The sequence below is a fragment of the Episyrphus balteatus genome, chromosome 2 (genome assembly GCF_945859705.1).
Source record: "Episyrphus balteatus chromosome 2, idEpiBalt1.1, whole genome shotgun sequence".
NCBI classification, from domain to species: Eukaryota; Metazoa; Arthropoda; class Insecta; order Diptera; family Syrphidae; genus Episyrphus; species Episyrphus balteatus.
In genome coordinates, this window is record NC_079135.1 from 5,859,133 (window position 1) to 5,880,136 (window position 21,004).

General features: G+C 33.9%; 4 protein-coding genes and 1 long non-coding RNA gene across 9 annotated transcripts; 4 read left to right on the forward strand and 1 right to left on the reverse strand.

Annotated features, from left to right (window-relative positions):
• The first annotated feature begins 82 nt into the window (after positions 1–82).
• LOC129911364 (nucleolar MIF4G domain-containing protein 1 homolog) lies at positions 83–2,629 on the forward strand. The gene is made up of 2 exons (XM_055989133.1): positions 83–844; positions 899–2,629. The coding sequence occupies exons 1-2, from the start codon at positions 94–96 to the stop codon at positions 2,572–2,574; spliced, it is 2,427 nt and encodes an 808-aa protein (XP_055845108.1). The 5' UTR covers positions 83–93; the 3' UTR covers positions 2,575–2,629.
• A 1,098-nt stretch (positions 2,630–3,727) lies between these two features.
• On the reverse strand, positions 3,728–4,580 carry LOC129911914 (thioredoxin, mitochondrial). Its single transcript, XM_055989925.1, has 3 exons — positions 4,522–4,580; positions 4,151–4,419; positions 3,728–4,077 (listed from the first exon to the last, which is right to left on the reverse strand). The coding sequence occupies exons 2-3, from the start codon at positions 4,318–4,320 to the stop codon at positions 3,831–3,833; spliced, it is 417 nt and encodes a 138-aa protein (XP_055845900.1). The 5' UTR covers positions 4,321–4,419; positions 4,522–4,580; the 3' UTR covers positions 3,728–3,830.
• A 3,429-nt stretch (positions 4,581–8,009) lies between these two features.
• LOC129911909 (E3 ubiquitin-protein ligase MARCHF6) lies at positions 8,010–16,654 on the forward strand. Of its 4 annotated transcripts, none has more exons than XM_055989914.1 (4): positions 8,010–8,224; positions 8,295–9,987; positions 10,053–10,247; positions 14,771–16,654. In XM_055989914.1, exons 2-4 carry the CDS (start codon positions 8,524–8,526, stop codon positions 16,055–16,057), a joined length of 2,946 nt encoding a protein of 981 aa, XP_055845889.1. In that variant the 5' UTR covers positions 8,010–8,224; positions 8,295–8,523; the 3' UTR covers positions 16,058–16,654. The 4 variants fall into 4 exon arrangements, with proteins under 4 accessions (XP_055845889.1, XP_055845891.1, XP_055845890.1 ...); XM_055989916.1 differs by having other exon boundaries at positions 8,298–9,987; XM_055989915.1 differs by having other exon boundaries at positions 8,010–8,218.
• A 1,657-nt stretch (positions 16,655–18,311) lies between these two features.
• LOC129911918 (uncharacterized) lies at positions 18,312–19,737 on the forward strand. Of its 2 annotated transcripts, none has more exons than XR_008771714.1 (5): positions 18,312–18,413; positions 18,529–18,628; positions 18,688–18,988; positions 19,057–19,140; positions 19,191–19,737. It is a non-coding gene; the product is annotated as an uncharacterized LOC129911918 (long non-coding RNA). The 2 variants fall into 2 exon arrangements; XR_008771715.1 differs by having other exon boundaries at positions 18,691–18,988.
• On the forward strand, positions 19,736–20,798 carry LOC129911915 (uncharacterized). Its single transcript, XM_055989926.1, has 3 exons — positions 19,736–19,832; positions 19,896–20,238; positions 20,310–20,798. Exons 2-3 carry the CDS (start codon positions 20,030–20,032, stop codon positions 20,476–20,478), a joined length of 378 nt encoding a protein of 125 aa, XP_055845901.1. The 5' UTR covers positions 19,736–19,832; positions 19,896–20,029; the 3' UTR covers positions 20,479–20,798.
• Positions 20,799–21,004: the final 206 nt, after the last annotated feature.

The following is a 21,004-nucleotide window of genomic DNA, read 5'->3' on the forward strand; positions in this document are numbered from 1 at the left end:
ACGTGTACTTTTGACATTTCAATTCCACCACATACAACAAAACCAAAACAAAAAGTTAAAAATTTTTTAATTTTTCATAGGAAAATATAAATTATGGCCAAATTAAAAGGAAAAGGAAATAAAAAAAAGAAAACCCATGTCATCGAAAAACCCAAAACCAGAAAAGAACAACGCAAAGAAAAGAAACTTTTGAAAAAAGAAAATAAACGCAATTATTTCTCCAAGTCACTTAAAACCAAGGTAAATTCTGAACCGACAGGTGGACCTGTCCACAGAGGTCTTCCACCTCCTCCAAAAAGTGACGACGATGATGATGATGAAATTCCTTCCGACTTCTCAGACGAAGAAGTCGATGCGATTATGAACTTGAAGCCAAAAAAGCAAGAAAAACCTGTAAAAAAGTCTAAAGTTCAAGTACCGGGACGTCTTGATCCCGATGAAATCCATCGACGTGAAATGGCCAAACAAAAAGACTTGGAAAAGGCTTCACAGAAAAAACGAATGAAGCAATTAAAAGTTGCCAATGAAGAAGAAGATATAATTATCTCCAAATTGGAAAAGAAATTAAAGATAAACAAGAGTAAAGACAAGAAACGACTGGTCCAAAAGATGTTCAACGATGGTTTGGACTATGCATTGGAATTTTGTCTTGATGATGATGAGAATGACAAGAAATTGTCGAAAAATAAAAAGCAAATGCCACAAGAAGATGACTTTGGCTCTGATTTCGACGAAGGTATGGACGATGACGATGAGGAAGAACCTCTCACTGATGGGTCTTTTGGTGCAGACAGCAATGAAGAAGGTTCTGAAAGTGATGGTAGTGAAGATGAAACTCCCAAAGGTAAGTTTAGTTTCCTCAAATAAAGAAACATTTAAATATTTTTGTGAAATTTAGTTAAAGAAGACATTTATGGTCGCAAACGTGATAACGACGGCAATATCATCCCAGAATCAACAACCACTTCTCCAGCTACAGGGAAATATATTCCACCTCATCAACGTGCAGCTGCTGCTGCAGCAGCATCCTCTTCCGACAGCAACACCAATCGAAAAGAACAACTTGCTCGTTTGAGTAAAAACTGTAAAGGTTTCCTAAATCGACTCTCCGAAGTGAATCTTCACAAAATCTCCAACAGCATTGAAAAACTCTACATGAGTCATTCCCGTCATGATATGAATGAAACGTTGTATGCTCTTCTTTCAGAAGCTCTATTAACAAAATCCCTTTGCAAAGAAAGAATGATACAAGAACATGTTGTTCTATTGGCATATCTCCATGCTTCTGTTGGGACAGAAATTGGTGCTCATTTCTTACAAATGTTCATTGTCAAATTCGATGAACACCTTCAGAATATAACCGAAAACACTGACATTGAAAATAAGCAACTTAACAATTTGGTTCTGATTCTATCCTATCTCTATTTGTTCAAAGTATTTGAACACAATCTTCTCTTAGAATTGATTGGCAAACTGGGAGATAATCTCTGCGAAAAGACAGTTGAATGTCTCTTGTTGATTTTTCAATCTGTTGGATTTAAGCTTCGCAAAGACGATCCATTGGCATTTAAGAATATGATGAATGGTATTCAAAAGAAAATCGCTGAATCTTCAATGGAAATGAAAGAGAATTTGCGTTTAAAGTTCATGGTCGATATTCTGAATGCCGTCAAGAATAACAATATAAACAAAATCCCACAATTTGACCCTGAACTTGGTGAGAATTTGAGAAAGAAATTGAAGGCCATGTTGACGAATGATAAATACGTCATCACTTTGAATATAACAATCGATGATTTGTTGCGAGCTGATGAAGTCGGTAAATGGTGGATTGTTGGCTCAGCATGGAGTGGCAATATCAAAGATATCAATGCCGCCAATAAACCCTCATCTTCATCGCTTCCCAAATCTGAGAGATTCAGTGAGAAACTCTTAACATTGGCGAAACAACAAAAAATGAACACAGACGACAGGAAGAACATCTTCTGCATTGTGATGAGTGCTGAAGATTATGTAGATGCCTTTGAGAAGATTCTTCATCTTGCTTTGAAAGATCAACGAAGCATAGCTTATGTGATACTTCATTGCAATTTGAACGAAGCCAAATACAATCCTTATTATGCGCATTTGGCTCAGAAATTTTGCCAACACAATCGTAAGTACCAGCTGGCTTTCCAATTTGCGTCTTGGGATCGTATAAATGACATTGCTGGTTTGAGCAATCCGCAGATTAAGAATCTGGCCAAGTTCTTGCTTCATTTGATAAAGCAAGGAGGTCTAGCACTGTCTGTGTTGAAGGTGGTGAATTTTGTGGATTTGGACAAGTCTAACTTTGTCCTAATGAAAGAGGTTATGGTGGGTATTTTGCTCTCATCGGAAGCAGATTGTCTCCAGATATTTGAGAAGATTGCAAAGAATGTGAAACTGAATGTCTTCAAAAACAGTATAAGACTTTTTATGCAGCATTTCCTACTAAAAAACGAAGCTTCCCTGAAATTGGACGATGAAAAGATGACCCTACTCAAGAGGAGAATAGATTTAGTTGATAAACTTTTAGCTTATGTTGACCTTTAGTTAGAAAAATATAAAAAAAAAAAACAAAGATAAATATCTGAAGTAACTTCCTGTTTAATCAAATTCTTGGTAAAGCATATTTTTATACATCACTGAAAGATTTCATTCGCTCGCAGTGCTATGCTTTATCTCATCATTTGGCATCTTCTACAGCCTTGTCAATCCATGGCAAAGGTATTACAGAAGCTACATTTCAGCTTCTCTTTAACTCTTTCTCTTTAGGTTGTTGGGCATGGAAAAAGGAGAACGTTATACAAGATTGACTCTTAATAAGAATGTACTCATAAAGTCTATAAGAAGCTTAAACGAAGCTTTACCGAAGTTCTATCGAAAGAGGTTGTGGTGGGTATTCTACTCTCATCCGAAGCAGATTGTCGCCAGATATTTGAGAAGCAAAAAATGTGAAATTAAATGTCTTCAAAAACAGTATAAGTATGCAGCATTTTCTACTTAAGAACGAAGCTTCCCTAAAATTGGACGATGAAAAGATGACCCTACTCAAGAGGAGAATAGATTTAGTTGATAAACTTTTAGCTCATGTTGACCTTTAGTTAGAAAAATATAAAAAAAAAACAAAGATAAACATCTGAAGTAACTTCCTGTTTAATCAAATTCTTAGTAAAGCATATTATTTTTGTATATGACTTAAAGATTTCTTTCGCTTCCGTGCTTTGTACTTTAACTCATCATTTGGCATCTTCCATAGCGTTGTCAACCCATGCCCATGGTAAGGTATTACAGAAGCTACCTTTAAGCTTCTTTTTAACTTTAATAAGGTTGTTGGGCATTTTAAAAGGAGAACGTTATACAAGTTTGACTCTTTATAAGAATATACTCGTAGTCTATAAGAAGCTTAAACGAAGCTTTACCAAAGCTCTATCGAAAGAGGTTATGGTGTGTATTCTACTCTCATCTGAAGCAGATTGTCGCCAGATATTTGAGAAGATTGCAAAGAAAGAAGATTCTTAAAAAAACTGAATTTCTTTAAGAATAGTATACGACTTTTTATGCAGCATTTTCTACTAAAGAACGAAGCTTCCCTGAAATTGGACGATGAAAAGATGACCCTGCTCAAGAGGCGAATAGATTTAGTTGATAAACTTTTAGCTTATGTTGACCTTTAGTTACAAAAATATAAAAAAAAAAAAAGATAAACATTTGAAGTAACTTCCTATTTAATCAAATTCTTGTTAAAGCATAATTTTTGTATATCACTTAAAGATTTCTTTCGCTCTTGTGCTTTGCACTTTATCTCATTATTTGGCATCTTCCACAGCCTTGTCAACCCATGCCCGCAATTTGTCTGTATCCTGCAGACCAACTAGCCTAGTCTGAACCTTACCATCTTTGATAACCATCAAGACTGGCACAGAAGCAACTTCATAATCGAGTGCCAATTCACTGTGTTCATCGATATCGACTTTGGCAAGAGCAATAGCACCGGCTTTTTCACCAATAACCGATTCAATGCGAGGTGTAAGCATTTTGCATGGATTACACCATCTTTAAAAAAATTAAATAAGTTATTAGGCATTTACGTAACAATTATAGAACAATCTCGTAGGTATACACTTACGTTGCAAAAAAATCAACAATCACTGGTTGTTTGCTGTTTTTTACTTTTTCTTCAAATTCCTTTTGACTTTGGACTTTGAAGATTTCCTGACGAGGATGTGAAACTGTTATGGAACGGATGCTGGAGCGCACAAGGCTGGTGAGAGGTTGTGTTCGGGCCAAGGTAAACATTTTTGTTGCTGTTTTTATTTTTTTTTTAGTGATTTTCTCCAAAAACAAAATATGACGTAGTTTGTTTTCTTCTTATTGCAAACTTCTAGTTTTCAGCAGCTGTGAATAAAATATTTAAATGTTTAGTATGAGTTTAAAAATAAATGTTGTTTTGTTTTTTTTTTTTTTTTTTTTCTTTTCTTGAGAAATTTCTTTACAAACCTGAGTTGTGTACTGAAATTTTGAACGTGTTGCAAAATTTTCTTTCTTTTTTTCTTTTTGAAAAATACTAGTGTCAAAATTGTCAAAAATATTTATCCGTTCAGTAACGAATTAATGGATTTGTTCAGTCGTTTAAAATGAAAAGTGTGAAGGAACCATTCAGCGATATTTTGTGCGTTTCCTTATTTTTAATTTTATAGTTTTTAAAATTTTTTTTCCATCTCAAGGAAAAAGATACATAAAATCTCGTATACCAGACAAAAAGATGGGCTAGCTTCAGTCTAATAACGTTACTCTTATTTATAACGAAAAAATATCATCGAGTATTCTGTCAAAGTCAAAATAAAAAAATTCCAAATTTATTAAAAATCAAGAAAAAACATAAAAAACAAGTTTTTAATAAAGAAATAAATGAATTCAAAATTAATAACGTGTTACTCTTATTTATAACGAAAAAATATCATCGAGTATTCTGTAGAAGTCAAAATAAAAAATTTCCAAACCAATCAAGAAAAAACATAAAGCCTTATACTACGTTTCCAACTATCCTAAATCCGAGATTTAGCTAAGTAGATTTAGCACAAATCTCGAGTTTTATTCTGAATCTCGGATTGAAAGTAGGCGACAATCTTAGATTTAGGGTAGCTGAACCCAAATCTAAGATTTAGCGAAGTAGATTTATACTACGTTTCCACCTACGCTAAATCCGAGATTTAGCTAAGTAGATTTAGCACAAATCTCGAGTTTTATTCTAAATCTCGGATTGAAAGTAGGTGAAAACCTTAGATTTAGGGTAGCTGAACCCAAATCTAGGTTTTAGCAAAGTAGATTTAAAATAAATCTCGAGATTTATTCTAAATCTACTTAGCTAAATCTCGGATTTAGCGTAGGTGGAAACATAGTATTAAAATAAATCTCGAGATTTAATCTAAATCTACTTAGCTAAATCTCGGATTTAGCGTAGGTGGAAACATAGTATTAACTACAATAACCTAAAAAGTGAAAAAGTGGGAAATTTACAAAAGTAACTTTATTTCTTTCTAGCTCTATTTGTTTTTGGAAAAAACTACAAAAATTGATGAGTTTGGGTGTTTCACTTTGAAAATTTTCACTTTTTGACTTTTTGCAAAAAGTGGCCGTTGTAGTTATACCTTTAAAAAACAATTTTTTAATCAAGAAATAAATGAATTAAATTAAAACACTGCCCTCTCACAGCTCTTTGAACCAAGGAAATAGTCTAGGACACTAAAAAGTAGATTACAAAATGAGTGAAAAAGGTATAACTACAACGGCCACTTTTTGCAAAAAGTCTAAAAGTGAAAATTTTCAAACTCATTTTGTGACAGTTTCTCCGAACACAAAACTAAAAATAATGATGCAGAAAGCTTATTTTTTGGTTTTAAAAAACATTTTTTGTAGTTTTTTCCAAAAACAAATAGCGTTAAAGGGAAATTAAACATTTTTACTTTTGTAAAATTTCCACTTTTTCACTTTTTAGGTCATTGTAGTTATGGCTAAACTCTCCAAATTTTTGCCTAGAGCTGCTTACTGAAAAACGAAAAGCCAAACAAAATTTTTGTATGAAAAAAAGCCTAGTACGCAGCTAAAGAGAAACGAAAAATTTTGAAGTCTCCAAAGTCAACAGCGAACATGTAAACGAAAAAATAACATCGGGTACTTTACCAAAGTAAAAATAATAAAAATAAAACTAAAAGATTCAAGAAAAAACATCAGAAAATATGTTTTAAAGCAAAAACAAAACAAATTTACAGGGCTATTCTGGAGTTGTGATGCTCACAATTTTTTGTGAGGTAATTTTTGTGAGGTTTCTTATGAGATTAGCCGTTTTTTATTATCACTTAATCCATATAGATCATTAATTAAAATGTATTACAACAACTACATGAGATCTTGCAAGATCACGATTCGTGATCCTGATGAAAAGCAAGATCACGATTCGTGATCCTGATGAAAAGCAAGATCTCATGTAGTTGTTGTAATACATTTTAATTAATGATCTATATAGATCAAGTGATAATAAAAAACGGCTATTGTCACAATTTGGTATTCTGCGAAAAACCTCATAAGATACCTCACAACAAATTCACCACTGTAGAGGTGAGTTTCTGTTTTGACAGCCAGCTGATTTGACAAACAAATGTGAAAATTTTAAATTGAAAACAAAAATTATTTTATTGTGCTGTTTATGTGATTTTTTTATTAGGGGTATTCACGATCCGATGGTCTAGTATCATTGCAAAAGTGCAAAAGTGTAAAATCTTACAACACTACAACAACAAAATATATGGATTGAAATTTTACAATGGTCTTGCACTTTTGCTATACCCTAACCCTATTGCAAAATAATAATACAATGGAGTAAAATTATTTTTGACAGATGGCAGCTCACCGTGCGTCGCCCATGATAAACAGTTTGTCTTTTTTATTCTGTTTATAATGGTTGTCGCTACTCATGTCCCGTAATTTAGTTTCTTTTGATGTAAAATAATTAGTGAAAATGAATTAACCCGAACAAAACAAAGAATTAAATTATAAAAAATGGAAAAAAGAAGAGCAACGGTGGAGGAAAAAAAAACATCATTCATGCTTCAATATTTACTATAGATTATAAGAGGGGCGTTCACGATCTATTGTAAAAAAATAAAATTTTACATTTTTACTAGGCCTGTTGCACCAGATCGTGAATACCCCTATTGTTTTTTGCCTTTTTCTGCAATAAAGATGCAACAAAACAAGGTCTAATTGCATTTTTGTTAAATCACATATAAAAAAAAAACTTTAATTTGTTCTCAAAAAATTGTAGTTATAGCCTGGTACGCTGCTCGCGCTAAATTTTAGCCGAGATAAAATTCCCATACAAGTTATCGATAACTTGTATGGGATCCATTTTATCTCGGCTAAAAATTTTCGATAATTTGTATGGGAGCTAAAATTTAGCGCGAGCAGCGTACCAGGCTTATGGAAATAAAAAATATCAAAACTCTAATAATTTGTGAGTTGTGACCTGCTCTGAAGGAGATCACAATTTTTACAATTTTTATGAGGCTCACAAGTTGTGAGGGTACGCCAGAATTCGAAAAACCTCACAAAATCAAACTCACCACACCACACCTTATGAGGTTCTTGTGACTGTGAGGTTTTCGTTAGAATACGAAAAAGTCACAAAATCGAGTTTAACTCGAGTTATGAGGTTATTGTGACTTGTGAGACATCAGTGAGGTTGCCCAGAATAGCCCTGTTAATTTCGTTCAAGATTTCGTAATCGAATATATGGAAATTTTCGTTTCGCTTCAGCTGCGTACTAGGCTAGGCTTTTGTACGAAAATAACATGAAGCACATTTTAACTTTTCAACAAAACTCTGCCTCACTGTACAAATTCCTCACTGAACTCGGCCCCTATCAAAATATTGCACGTCAAACATGTTATTTTTATCTCCTTGGCTAACCTGAATTTTATTCCAAATGTCGCAAAGGGGGAAGAAAAAATAAAAAGGAAAAAAAAGAACAAAAGGAAAAAAAATTGAAAACACAAGTGTTTTTCTCTTTTGCAAAAAAGAATTATTTATATTTGTATATTAAAAATTCGAAAAAAAAATCACCTAATTGTGATATCAATCTAATTTGTAATTTCACTTCTTCACTCACATCGCACAATTCAACTTTCATGTGAAAAATGTAAAAGTAAAAACCATTTTCCAATAATTTTTTTGGTCAAAAATATTCTGACGTGGTTTTTTCTTTCTCCTCACAGCAGCACCTGCCGCACTTAAAAAAAAAATAAGAAAAATCCTTCACTCACTTTTCTCACAGTCTCAGCTCAACACACAAAATATCTACAAAACACAAGTAAATTAAATTTTCCATTAAAATTTCTCTGAAACTCGACAAAATCGAAAATTACGCATTTTGTTGTTAACTCTTGTACAACTCAAATGTCAACCATTGCATAGTAAATAATCAATCAAAAAGAATCAAAAATAATGGATGACCTGTCTCAGGGCGACATTTGTCGCGTTTGTCGATGCGAAGGTCAATCGGATCGTCCACTTTTCTATCCGTGCATCTGCACCGGTAGCATAAAGTACATTCATCAGGACTGTCTTATGCAATGGATGCGTTACTCGCGCAAAGAGTACTGCGAACTGTGTGGCCATCGATTCTCTTTCACTCCCATATACTCCCCGGACATGCCTCGTGTCCTGCCGCTGCGAGACGTGGCTGGGGGATTGTTGTCGTCGGTGGGAAAGGCAGCCAAGTATTGGCTCCATTACACACTGGTTGCGTTTGCTTGGTTTGGTATTGTTCCACTCTCTGCATATCGAACGTATCGCTTTATGTTTAGTGGTTCAAGCTTTGATATGATTCTATCGCTTCCGTTTGATGTGTTTTCCACGGAAAACATTGCTTCGGATGCTTTTCGGGGTAGTTTTGTGGTCACATGCACATTGTTGTCGTTTGTTGGTTTGGTTTGGCTGCGGGAACAGATTCTGCATGGTGGCGGGCCAGATTGGCTGGAAAGAGATGAAGTTGCCCCCATCGCTGGAGGTGGTGGTGGGGGAAATGGCGATGGCAATGCTGGCGATGATGCTGTCGGCCAAGCGGGGGCAATTCCGGAGCCAATAGCTGCGGCAGTTGTCGAAGGACCAATCGAACTGAACGATAATAACAACAATGAGAATAACAACAATGAGAATGAGGCACTTTTGGATATGCCAATCGACAATGCCGAACCACCACCGGCCGATGCAGAAGCCAATGCAGGAAATCGGGCTTTGAATGAGGATCCAGCTGATATTGCGAATGCCAATGAGGAGGCGAATTGGAATCCAATGGAGTGGGATCGTGCCGCAGAGGAACTCACTTGGGAACGTTTATTAGGACTCGATGGGAGTATGGTCTTCTTGGAGCATGTCTTTTGGGTCATATCGCTTAATACGATTTTCATATTCACTTTTGCCTTTTGTCCTTATTGCATTGGCAATTTTGTCATAAACTGGCTCGGTCTCCTTCGTCCTGATAAACCTTTGTTGCATTTCCATGGATTGATTACAACCTTATTCGGTTACTGCAACATTGGTCTGACTTTGGTGGTGCTTCATTACTTTGCACGACTTTTTAAAATGAGTAAGATCCGCTGGCTTCTGGGATTGTGTTATATCGTTGTTAAGGTGTCGCTGCTGTCTGTTGTTGAGATCGGAGTTCTTCCTTTGGTTTGTGGCTGGTGGTTGGATATATGCTCTTTGCCAATGTTTGATGCTGCTATTAAGGATCGCCGAACAAGTTTTAGAGCTGCTCCGGGAACATCGTTATTTATACATTGGATGTTTGGTATGGTCTATGTGTATTATTTTGCTGCTTTTATTTCGTTGCTGAGGGAAGTATTGCGACCAGGTGTTTTATGGTTCTTGAGAAATTTGAATGATCCTGATTTTAGTCCAATTCAGGTTTGTTACTTAGACGAAGATGAGGAGAATATGATTATTAATTCTATTATTTTATTTTTTTGCAGGAAATGATTCATCTATCGATATTGCGACATGTTAGGCGATTGATTGCTTCTGTGATTATATTTGGTTCGGCTGTTTTATTGATGCTATGGCTGCCTATACAAATTTTAAAATCAGTATGGCCAACATTCCTGCCGTATACACTATCCGGTGATTCAGAAGTGAATGAATTGAGTTTGCAGCTGCTTCTTTTGCAGGTATTTTTCTAATAATTTTTTTAATAATGTCTTCAGACATTTTTTTTGGTGCACCACCACCTTACTAATGAGCACACATAATTACTATTCCTTGGCTCATAAACTGAGAACGAATAAAAACCAACAATCGAAAATAATGCTTCAAATTTTGAAGTATCTATTTCAAAACCACAAATATGATTTTCGATCTGAAAGTAAGTTGCAAATCAATACAAGTTATTTCAGAAACTACTTCTAAATCATTAAAAACTGCAGTTTGTATTGCCATCATTAGTGTTATCAAAATCAGGTTCGGGTACATCAACAATGATTCCAAGGTTTGATCTAAACCTTTCTTGTATTTTTTTCCTTTAGAGCAATTTTTTCTGAAAGCGTTTTTTGTGGCCATTTTTAAAACAGAATCTTGTAAGCAATATGAAGAATGCTTTCAAAGAAGAGTATTCTTGCATGCAAAATTGATAACCCAAATTTTAATGATTCTTTATCAACTTCCTTGCTTTTAGAAAGACCATTGAAATCTTTTGAAGAAGCTTGCAAACTTTTCCATTAATCATTGTGACAAATAAAGTGTGTTTTACGCCCAATGTTATATCGCCTTCTACGACAGTTTTGTCATTAGCTTTTGTCACTAATTCTTACTGTTTCATATTGTTAACGTGAAAGATTTGGATCAATGAAAATGGAAAGAGCTTTAAGGGTGGATAATTTTTCACGTTGGAATAATTTTTCGGGAACCATAGCACAATTCGTTTTTACATCTTTTTACCCCTCCCAGGAGAATCTATTTTTTCTTTTAGTACTTTTAAAGCAATCCTTAAACCGTTGAAATCTTGCAGTCAAAGTTGGTACCGCAAAAAATCTCAAAAAGCAAACATAATAACTATTTTTAATAATATATCATTTGTCCGTTGTGAAGTTAACCATTTCAACTTAATACAACTAAAGAAATTCAAAGTAAAAACTGTGTAAAAATTTAGTTAAATTCAAATAAATACTTTGAATGTCCTATTTTAAGTTTAAAATCTGTGAGTTTTTCCTACGTGCAAGAGGCTTATTGAGCAAATTTATCTGAAGATAATCTAATTTGGCTTAAAAATCACTTTCTTTACACTCATTGATGATATCATATAACTATTTTTGAGAAAAAATGCGCAAGCCAAAAGATCCTTCACACATTTTTTCTTTTATTAAAAAGTATTTATTTTTCACAAAACTAGGTACACATTAGGGATAAACTCTTGAGGGAGCATTTTTTGTTTTGTCTTTAAGTTAGTACCAAAAATTATAACGAATAACACCAAAAACTATAACAAAAGTTCCATTAAAAAAAGGACAAAAAAAATGCTCTTTTGCATACATTAAAAAAAAAATAAATTTTCTATTAAATCAATGATTCAAATACTATAAAATAAAGTACCTGGGTGGCCGAGCTTTGCTCGGTATCTTTAAATGTCATAACTTTCAGTGAAAAAAAGTCAAATGTAAACAGCAATTTTTTGGAGTGGGTTTGAGTTTGCAATGACCAGTTTTTTCGCTGGTTACAAAACACCACATTCCCACTTTATAATCCAGTTTATTTACGTTTAAATACACATACGACGATCAGCAATGGATAGAAGGGTTACAGGAATCTGCATTATCGAAAATGCCTACAGCAATGAGATCCCTTTTTATTCAAATTTTAATTTACGGGTCAGAAAGTTTTGGATGGTGTACATAAAGTTAATCTTTTTTTCAAGTTTAGCCTTGTCGGCTTGTTGTGAGTTATTTTATTTGTATACGTTAACAATAGTTGCATTTAAACAAAAGAAAAACGTAAGACAAAGGTAATGTGTGATACCTAATTAACAAATTACTTAAAAGTTTCAATACATGATCAAAAAAGTCATGATCTAAACATTTTTGTTTAGTTATTGTAACAAAAAGAAAAAGAACAATGTGTAAAAAATGGAACCATCCTTCAAAATTTTATTGAAATCGTTGAATCTGTCTCCGCGAAAAAAAACTAATGTAAGAGAAAATACTTCCAAAATGTTGTATTTGCCTAGAGGAAAAAACCCTCAAAATTACCAAAAAACTAATATGTGAGAAAAATAAGCGTAGCTGTGGGCGGATATTTCTAAAAGTACTTCCAAAACATTTTATTCGGCTAGGGGACCAAACCCTTAAAATTTCATCGAAATCCTTAAAGTTGTTACCAAAAAAAATTCCATGTTAAAGAAGTGGGCGTGGAAGTGGGCGGATTTTTCCAAAAATACTTGCAAACTTTTTACTCACTTAGATAAACAAACCCTGAAAATTTCATCGAAATCCTTAAAGTGGTTACCAAAAAAAATTCCATGTAAAAAAAGTGGGCGTGGCAGTGGGCGGATTTTTTCAAAAAAAAATTCCAAAACTTTTGACTCGCTAAGATAAACAAACCCTAAAAATTTCATCGAAATCGTTAGAGCCGTTCCCGAAAGAACTTATATGTTAAAAAAGTGGGCGTGGCAGTGGGCAGATTTTTCCAAAAATACTTCCAAAATTTTTGACTCGCTAAGATAAACAAACCCTGAAAATTTCATCGAAATCGTTAGAGCCGTTCTCGAAAAAACTGATATGTTAAAAAAGTAGGCGTGGCAGTGGGCGGATTTTTCCAAAAATACTTCCAAAATTTTTTACTCGCTTAGATGAACAAACCCTGAAAATTTCATCGAAATCGTTAGAGCCGTTTCCGAGATCCCAATTTTATATATATTTATATATACAGGGTGTCCCAAAAGTAATGGATCAAACGAAATATGCTGATAGGCCAACTTTAGGGCTCTCAGAATTTGGTAACTTGTTCATCCCAAATCCTTACGGTTTTCGATTTAATGCAGTTTTTGTGAAATTTCGAAAAATCCCGACTTGGCAACAGTATTTTGCTTCCTCCGCTCATAATTGATTTTTGTTTTTTACAATTCTTTCACTAAAACATTGCCAAATAATAAGAAATAACTAATTAATCAAAATATTTCTTATTTCATACGCCATTTTGATGCAAATTTATTAACAGTTCCATGTTTTATAAAACTCAATTTCATACTTTTATTTCAGAATAACACCTTGAAAAAAATTTGTATGGTGTGACACTGGTTTATTGCTTTAAAAACTTGCCGTGTTATTGCAGTTTTCAAAAATGTATAAAAGTCTTCAAAGTTGAAGTTAGAACGAAAGATATTACAATTTAAATTCAACAAAACAGGGCTTTTCAGAGCAAAATAACAAAGAAAAATAAACACATTTTCTCGGCTGTTGTTTGTTTATTTCCTTTTGAATAAAAGCCTCGCTTTTTGTTTGTTATTTTGCTCTGAAAACCCCTGTTTTTTTGCATTCAAATTGTAATAACTTTCGTTCTAGTTTCATCTTTGGAAACTTGTATACATTTTTGAAAACTGCAATAACACGGCAAGTTTTTAAAGTAATAAACCAGTGTCACACCATACAAATTTTTTTCGGGATGATGCTCTGAAATAATCCTACGAAATTGAGTTTTTATTAAACATGGAACTGTTAATAAATTTGCATCAAAATGGCGTATGAAATAAGAAATATTTTGATTAATTAGTTATTTCTTATTATTTGGCAATGTTTTAGAGAAAGAATTGTAAAACACAAAAATCAATTATGAGCGGAGGAAGCAAAATACTGTTGCCAAGTCGGGATTTTTCGAAATTTCACAAAAACTGCATTAAATCAAAAACCGTAAGGATTTGGGATGAACAAGTTACCAAATTCTGAGAGCCCTAAAGTTGGCCTATCAGCATATTTCGTTTGATCCATTACTTTTGGGACACCCTGTATATAAACCATTTTAGCTCGTTTAAAGTTACATTACATTACATATTAAACTAATCTGAAGATAAATCTCCGGACTAGAAACACTGCAGCTTCGGAATCTAGGTCCATTTTGCTGATACAACACAAGACATTAATACAACACAGAAAGACAAAGAGAGAAAGAACGATAGAAGAACATACAACACTGAACTACGTGGCACAGAGGAGGAGACATAGTTGAAAATTGTCTCATGTTATCGCACAGGTGGCTTCAGTTAAGCTGGCGATTTAGAAAAAACTTCTGAGCCGACCGCTGGGTTTGAACCCACGATGTCTGGCTCTAAAGTCATCTATCTATTCCTCTGTGCCATGGCCACCTGCCGTTTAAAGTTATAAGATAAGATTTAAAATAAAGTAGGTACACACCTGTACTGGCCTGTATGCTAGTGTATTTGCATTTGCTTGAACTTGGAATTCTTAGGCCTACCATTCTTCTTAGTTCGCGGTTGTGTCGGAACGTTGAATGATATTTCCTTTTTGACGGAGCTCTCAGGGTCTCTTCTTTAAATATAGCATAGCAATAATAGCAAAGTCGGTCGTATTCTATTTGTTGGACGATAGTAATTCTAACGTGTAGTCTTCCTCGGATCTTCGTATACTTCTAATTCGATCAAGCTTTGTTACATTGTTTGTTAAATTTAAATATCCAATTTTTATTTCAGATTATACTGCCTGGTTTCTTCGAACAATCCCACACTCGAGTTTGGCTTAAAGGATTGCTTCGAATTTGGTGCCAAGCTGTTTCCTGGACTTTGGGAATCAAAAGTTATCTTCTCGGAAATGATACCACAGAAAATGGTAACGGAGGTCAAGCTGAACCCGAACGAGCTCAACCCGATCGCAATCAAGGTCTAGCCGCTGCCCATCAATTCATCCTACAACGAGATGCTCCAGTTGGATTCCAACCATACAACAAACCCACATTCTTCCCATGCCGACTTTTTGGCTTGATTGTGTTCATGTGTATCAGTTTGGTGATTTCATCTCTGGTCACACTCACAGTGCCAGTTTGGATTGGACGACAAGTAATGGCGTTATGGTCAGTTGGAAATCATATTGCAAATCATCAAGTTTCGACTCACCCTGAAGTTCCACCGCGTCCACATGAGCTATACACGGCAGCTGTTGGAACTTATCTTTGTTGGATTATTTCGAGAGGAATCGCAATCGCAGTGAATTTGCTGCCACAAGGAAGAGCTGCTGTAATGGACAAAATCAAACATTGGCTTCATGTTGGAGCTTCTTATGCTCTCGCTGCTATTATATTTGTCTTGATGCTCGGTGTAATACCGTTATTATTTGGACTTCTCTTGGAACTAGTTCTTGTTATTCCCTTGCGAGTGCCCATTGGTCAGACACCAATTCATTTCTTGTGGCAGGACTGGGCCCTCGGAGTACTCTATACAAAAATTGCTTGCGCACTCACACTTATGGGTCCAGATTGGCGCTTAAAACGAGCCATTGAGCGTGCTTATCGTGATGGCTTGCGAGATATTGATTTGAAGTTTATCATTCGTGAACTGGCAACACCTGTTATCACATGTTTCGGACTCGCTCTGGCTGTTCCCTATGTGATTGCTCATTCGATTGTGCCAATTTTCTATGAAAATCTAAATGCAAGAACCTTAATTGCCAGGGAAATATATCCATTCTTCCTATTGGCAGTAATTGTTGTTGCCATAATCTACTTCCAGATACGACAATTCAAGAAACTCTATGTTGCGATCAAGAATGATAAATATTTAGTTGGACAGCGATTAGTGAATTACGAACATAGAAAGCGAAAACAAGAGACGGCAGATGCTGCTGCGGCTGCTGCTGCAGCGGCTGCATCAGCTGCTGCAAATATAGATGCAGCTCCAGCAGTAGAGGCGGCTCCTGATAATGTAGCTGGTGTTAATGTTGGTGGAGGCAATGTTGTTCCTCCATTGGTTGGGGAACAGTTATAGATATACAAATATGTCTACTAATAGTGATTAAATAAGTTTTTTTTTTGTTTTTTCTTTATTTTCTAGTTTGATTCTTTTTTCCTCTCATACTTCTTCAAATCTTTCTCTCATTTTCATTCAGCCTGTCTCGATCTATTTCAATTGTTTCTTATGATCGGACTTGACGAATATGAGATTTTTTGATCAACCAACTATTAAAAGGTTTCTGATTGGTTGAAAGTTGAATGACCAATCAGAGGCTTAAAAATATTAAATTTATATAGAATCCGGACACTCTTTGAATTAAACTTTTTGTTAATTAAAATTAGTCATGTTTATTATTTTTTTTTTTATATCGATAAACTTTCCATTGAGCTTTTTTTGTATTGCAATGTGAAAGTTATATGAAATGGCAAAGAACAAAAAATAAAATTGTTATTATAGTTTTATTGGCTATCTTAAACAAAACACAAATAAAAAAGAAGAAAATTAATGAAAAATAAAATATTAAAAAATGCATAAAAAGAGAAAAGCTAAGCAAAAACTTAAATTTTACTTTAACTCTACTACTATGGATTTCATTTTGAATAATAATATAAATAAAACAAAAAAAAATAAAAAAAAAAGAAACAAACAATTATTAAAAAATTTATGTTCTATCTACATATATAGTATATCATAAAACATAACACATAAAAATTTTATTATGTAAGACTTTAGTAACAATAATAAATGTAAATTATTTAAAAAGAGTAAAGAGCGTACAAATTGTGTGTTTAGTGAAAAATTTTGAAAGTTGGTGTACTATTTTTTCGTAAAAAAGAGTATTTGCCAGTTTCATACGACTTATTCTTCCAGGTGTTCTTCTGACAAGCAAAAACTAACGCGCTAGGTCGAGTGAATAGGATTCCATTGAAACGAAAAAAATGAAATTAACTTTTCTCCTACTCCAGTCGAAAAGTTAAAAATCTTTGATAATTTCCCTTACTGGAAATGAGAAAAAAAAAAACCAAACCGACTTCCACGGATCAAAACTAGGTTTGGATTTTCTAATAGTTTCTATGGCAATAAATGGACGAAATTGAAATGGGACCAAACTGCAGGCAGCAGCGTTCCAATACAAAAAGAATTATCAAATTTGGAGACTATACACACAAACTAATCCCAGTCAAAAATAGGAAATTCTTTGTATAAGAGGATTAATAAGGATAAACTAGTTTTGATGTGGACAAAATGTGGATACAAAAAGTTCATACTTTACAATTTTTCAAGTGAAAGCATTTACTACTTTCTATGCATATCACCCTTATGTCGTGTTTCAACTTTTATACAAAGCAAAACAATGGGCCATATTCATAAAAATTGTCTAAGCTGCTTCTAAGAAAGACTGGAGTTTATACTATTCAAATAATATTGGATAAACCCCAGTCTAAAGTAAATGAGTATCCGAAAACAAAATGAAGTAAATATTGAGAAAGTTTCGTAATCAACATCAGTGTTACCAGAACATTTTAGAAGCAAGGAGCCGAATTATAAAAATTTGGGATCTAAAAATCCCGACAAACAATTTTGGCTTTATAAAGCTTTACAGATGCAATTGTTGCTTCTGTAAAGCAATATAGAAGCAAAATTGGTAGTAGGGATAGTCGCTCTCAAAAATGGTTAAAGAAATGGTTGGATGAGATTTTTGTTTTTTTTTGTTTTTGTTTAATAATAAGTTTTGTTTATCAGACCTCAACTTTAGTTATTTGTGTTTCATTTTTTTAATAAATTTTGGTTTTCATGCTCATTGATCGGAGTAAAAAGAAATCAAATTGGTTGTCCCTTTTCATATCTATGGTAAATTAATTTTGTGTATTGTATTTTTTAAAAGTAGTTTACTCGTTAGTAGAAATCTAGTACAACAACTACAAATTCCTATCTGCTGGATAATAAATTGTAGTACTAGATCTACTCATGAGTAAACTACCACATCCAATGGAACGGAGCTAATGTCAAATTCCTCAAAATAACGATCAAACGTAGCCTCAAAGCATTGACCTATTATATATGGACTGCTAGTTGATTCTCGTTTCCATACAAAATTTTTGAAAATGTGGTTCAATGATTACTAGCGCCTGTGGAAGAAAGTGGTAAATAGAACTCAGCGTAGCGACATCTTTCGTCAGATCGCTTGAACTACCATTTTTGTGCATAGAAACTATGGCCATCTACATTTTTTTGCTACAAAAATTAATAGCATCTGTCTTTTTTGAAGTCTACTTTTTGACGTATTGGAAGAACGAAGAATTATTCTTTCAGTAAAAAAAAGTATTTTAAAATATTTTTTGTGCAAAGATAAATGTCGGGGAAAATAATTGAACCATGTTGGAAAAAGGTTTTTATTTAATTTATTATTATTCGAAAGTTATTAAAAATTAGAATTAAATCGTTCAGCTCACAAAATAAAATGAAATTTTCTTTTTTCAATAATTTCCTTTTTGTTTTTTCAGATGCAAATTTATCACATAGAATCGTGTTGTATGGAAGGAGGGCCAAATGCATCAACAACACCATCCGCAACAGCATTATCACACCAGCATCAACAACAACGTAAAATTATTAATATTTTCTGCAGCCTACAAAACAATTTATAAAGTTTTCTTTTTCAGTAGGTACGTAATTTCTTTGCAATTTTATGCTTACGCTGAGGACTGCTCCAAGACAATTACCTAGATGAAAACATCCAAAAGCCTTGTTTCATTTTCAGAACTCCTGATGAGGATTAAATTAAAGCTATCCATCTAATCATCGACGAAAAAGAAATTGTATTTGACGACTCATGAATTCCGGGTGCACTGAGCGTACTTTCGAGAGTCCTTCGAGAGGACTGACAAAAGAGTAGATTTCTCAACGAATATAATTTATATTCTGTTTCTACACATTCACAAAGTTTCATCCTATGATTGTGCAGTGAGTATGGAATGCATTTCTTATTCCCCCAAACCTTACTTCATATTCATATTGTTACTTTGTTGCAGATTGGTTATGCATGGATGTCATTGAATTTTGGAACTACGGCGCTACGCAACACTAAGCTCAGTAAAGAGAAACAACCTAAAGAGGTAAGTAAGATATTCATCATAATAACAATTGTATCATATTTTCTTTTTAGATAGAACCCCCACGCGTATCCCCGAATTAAAACTACGCCCAAAACCTGGTAATTGGAATAACTTTCATGGTTCCATGTCGTCAATCACTCATCATCCCTTATGAAGAGTATAATTTTAGGTATCAAAAACACCTATCTTCAAGATCTACACGACCCGAAGCAGAAACCAACAGAAATGAAGCATTAGCTTCAAACGATCCAAAAGTAAAAAAAGAAGAATATGAATGATTGAATAAACAATTTAAAATATTCGTCAAGAAACAAGAACCACTCTTCAGAGTTGCCTTCTATCTTCTGCTCAATATGGCTGAGAATGTTGAACTTTAAGAGAAGATACATAGTAAAAATATTGTCAATATGCTTGTCAAGCTAGTGACGATGACAACGTTCCTTAAGAAACTTTAAATAGTTGGTGATAATAAAGCTAACATGAACTAGCTAAACATTTTCGCTGATGAAGCAATGGCAATGCTGACCCAATACAAGATAACCTTAAGTTAGTTTTCAGTTTATCCTTTGATGGATTATTACGTCGGAAAATGTTGCAAGCTGCGTTACTACCAATGTTGGTGGTGTTTTTATAAAGAAAAGCATCATGGTATTGCTTTGAAAATCTTGTTTCACTTAACTTTGGATGGTAAGGTGAGGAGGAGAGATTCTATTATTTTTCATTCTCTTGACTCATTTACACAACTTTTTTTTTAGGTAAAATCAATGTTAACCCACACAGAATATGTGCGAATGGTAACTGATGCTATATAATTCTCAATATAAATACCAAAGTTGACCTCGTTGCGCTATGCATTCTTTTGCTAAACAAATAACGTTATGCACAAATAATGGTCGCTGGCAATGGCCTACACAATCTAATGAATCGAGCCTTTAAATATAAGGATGCTGTTCTAATAAAACGTATTCAAAATCTATCACCGCATAAGAATCTTCAACACATTATGTTTATCGATTATGTGAGATTTGGCCCGCATCAAATCACAGTGAATAAGAAACCGAAATTTCTTCACGTATCCGTAATCACAAAGGATGGCAGGTATAATACCAAGTAGTCTTGTGTTTTCATTTGTTAACTACATATTTTTAACCTTCATATTTTCATTGCAGAGTCAATCACGAGTTGGTGACTACTGTCTTTGTGAAAGATGTGGTGAGTGCGGAGCAATGTTGGATGAATACAAATTTAATTCCATGGCAGTTCGAGAGTACTAGAAAATTTTTGTTGGATCATCGTCTGCAGCAGGTTACTCTTGATGGCAATGCCAGGAGGACATGATTGGAATTCGGAGCGACCCAGAGTGCCCTAGAGCTCACAACGAACAAACCTTATGTAATTGACTGCATTCAGAAGAATTTCTCAGAAAATACTGGAGCCCAAACACCTAAAACGATTTGGTGTCTGTTTAAATACAATAAACCAATAAATGCGATCAAGTATGATGCGCAAAATGTATCAACTGAATATTATGTACATATTTTATAAACCAATTTTGCAATGAACAAAAAGTATTGTTTAAAAATGTTGATAAAGTATGAACTTAGTTGTTAAATAAGTATAATAATACTCTGTTCCTACTTATTTTTTCAATAACTAACAACCACATGATTATAAAAATTCTTGAATTAAATTGTTCGAATGTTTTTCAAGTTTAGTTTCTGTCTCTTTTACTTCACATCGGTGCATTTTTTATGATGAATATTTTAGTATCATATAAGATTATTATGATTTGTATAGTTCTGAAGCTTCTCCTAAGATCATGATTATCTAGCACGGATTTTTCTCCCTTTATCAGAAAAAGCTT

Coding starts and splice junctions, on each gene's coding strand:
- LOC129911909 (XM_055989914.1), top strand. CDS start 8,524: ATGGATGACCTGTCTCAGGGCGACATTTGTCGCGTTTGTCGATGCGAA. Junction 9,988..10,052: donor CTGATTTTAGTCCAATTCAG/GTTTGTTACTTA, acceptor ATTTTTTTGCAG/GAAATGATTCATCTATCGAT. Junction 10,248..14,770: donor TGCAGCTGCTTCTTTTGCAG/GTATTTTTCTAA, acceptor TTTTTATTTCAG/ATTATACTGCCTGGTTTCTT.
- LOC129911364 (XM_055989133.1), top strand. CDS start 94: ATGGCCAAATTAAAAGGAAAAGGAAATAAAAAAAAGAAAACCCATGTC. Junction 845..898: donor TGAAGATGAAACTCCCAAAG/GTAAGTTTAGTT, acceptor TGTGAAATTTAG/TTAAAGAAGACATTTATGGT.
- LOC129911915 (XM_055989926.1), top strand. CDS start 20,030: ATGGTCGCTGGCAATGGCCTACACAATCTAATGAATCGAGCCTTTAAA. Junction 20,239..20,309: donor GTAATCACAAAGGATGGCAG/GTATAATACCAA, acceptor TTTTCATTGCAG/AGTCAATCACGAGTTGGTGA.
- LOC129911914 (XM_055989925.1), bottom strand. CDS start 4,320: ATGTTTACCTTGGCCCGAACACAACCTCTCACCAGCCTTGTGCGCTCC. Junction 4,078..4,150: donor ATTGTTGATTTTTTTGCAAC/GTAAGTGTATAC, acceptor ATTTTTTTAAAG/ATGGTGTAATCCATGCAAAA.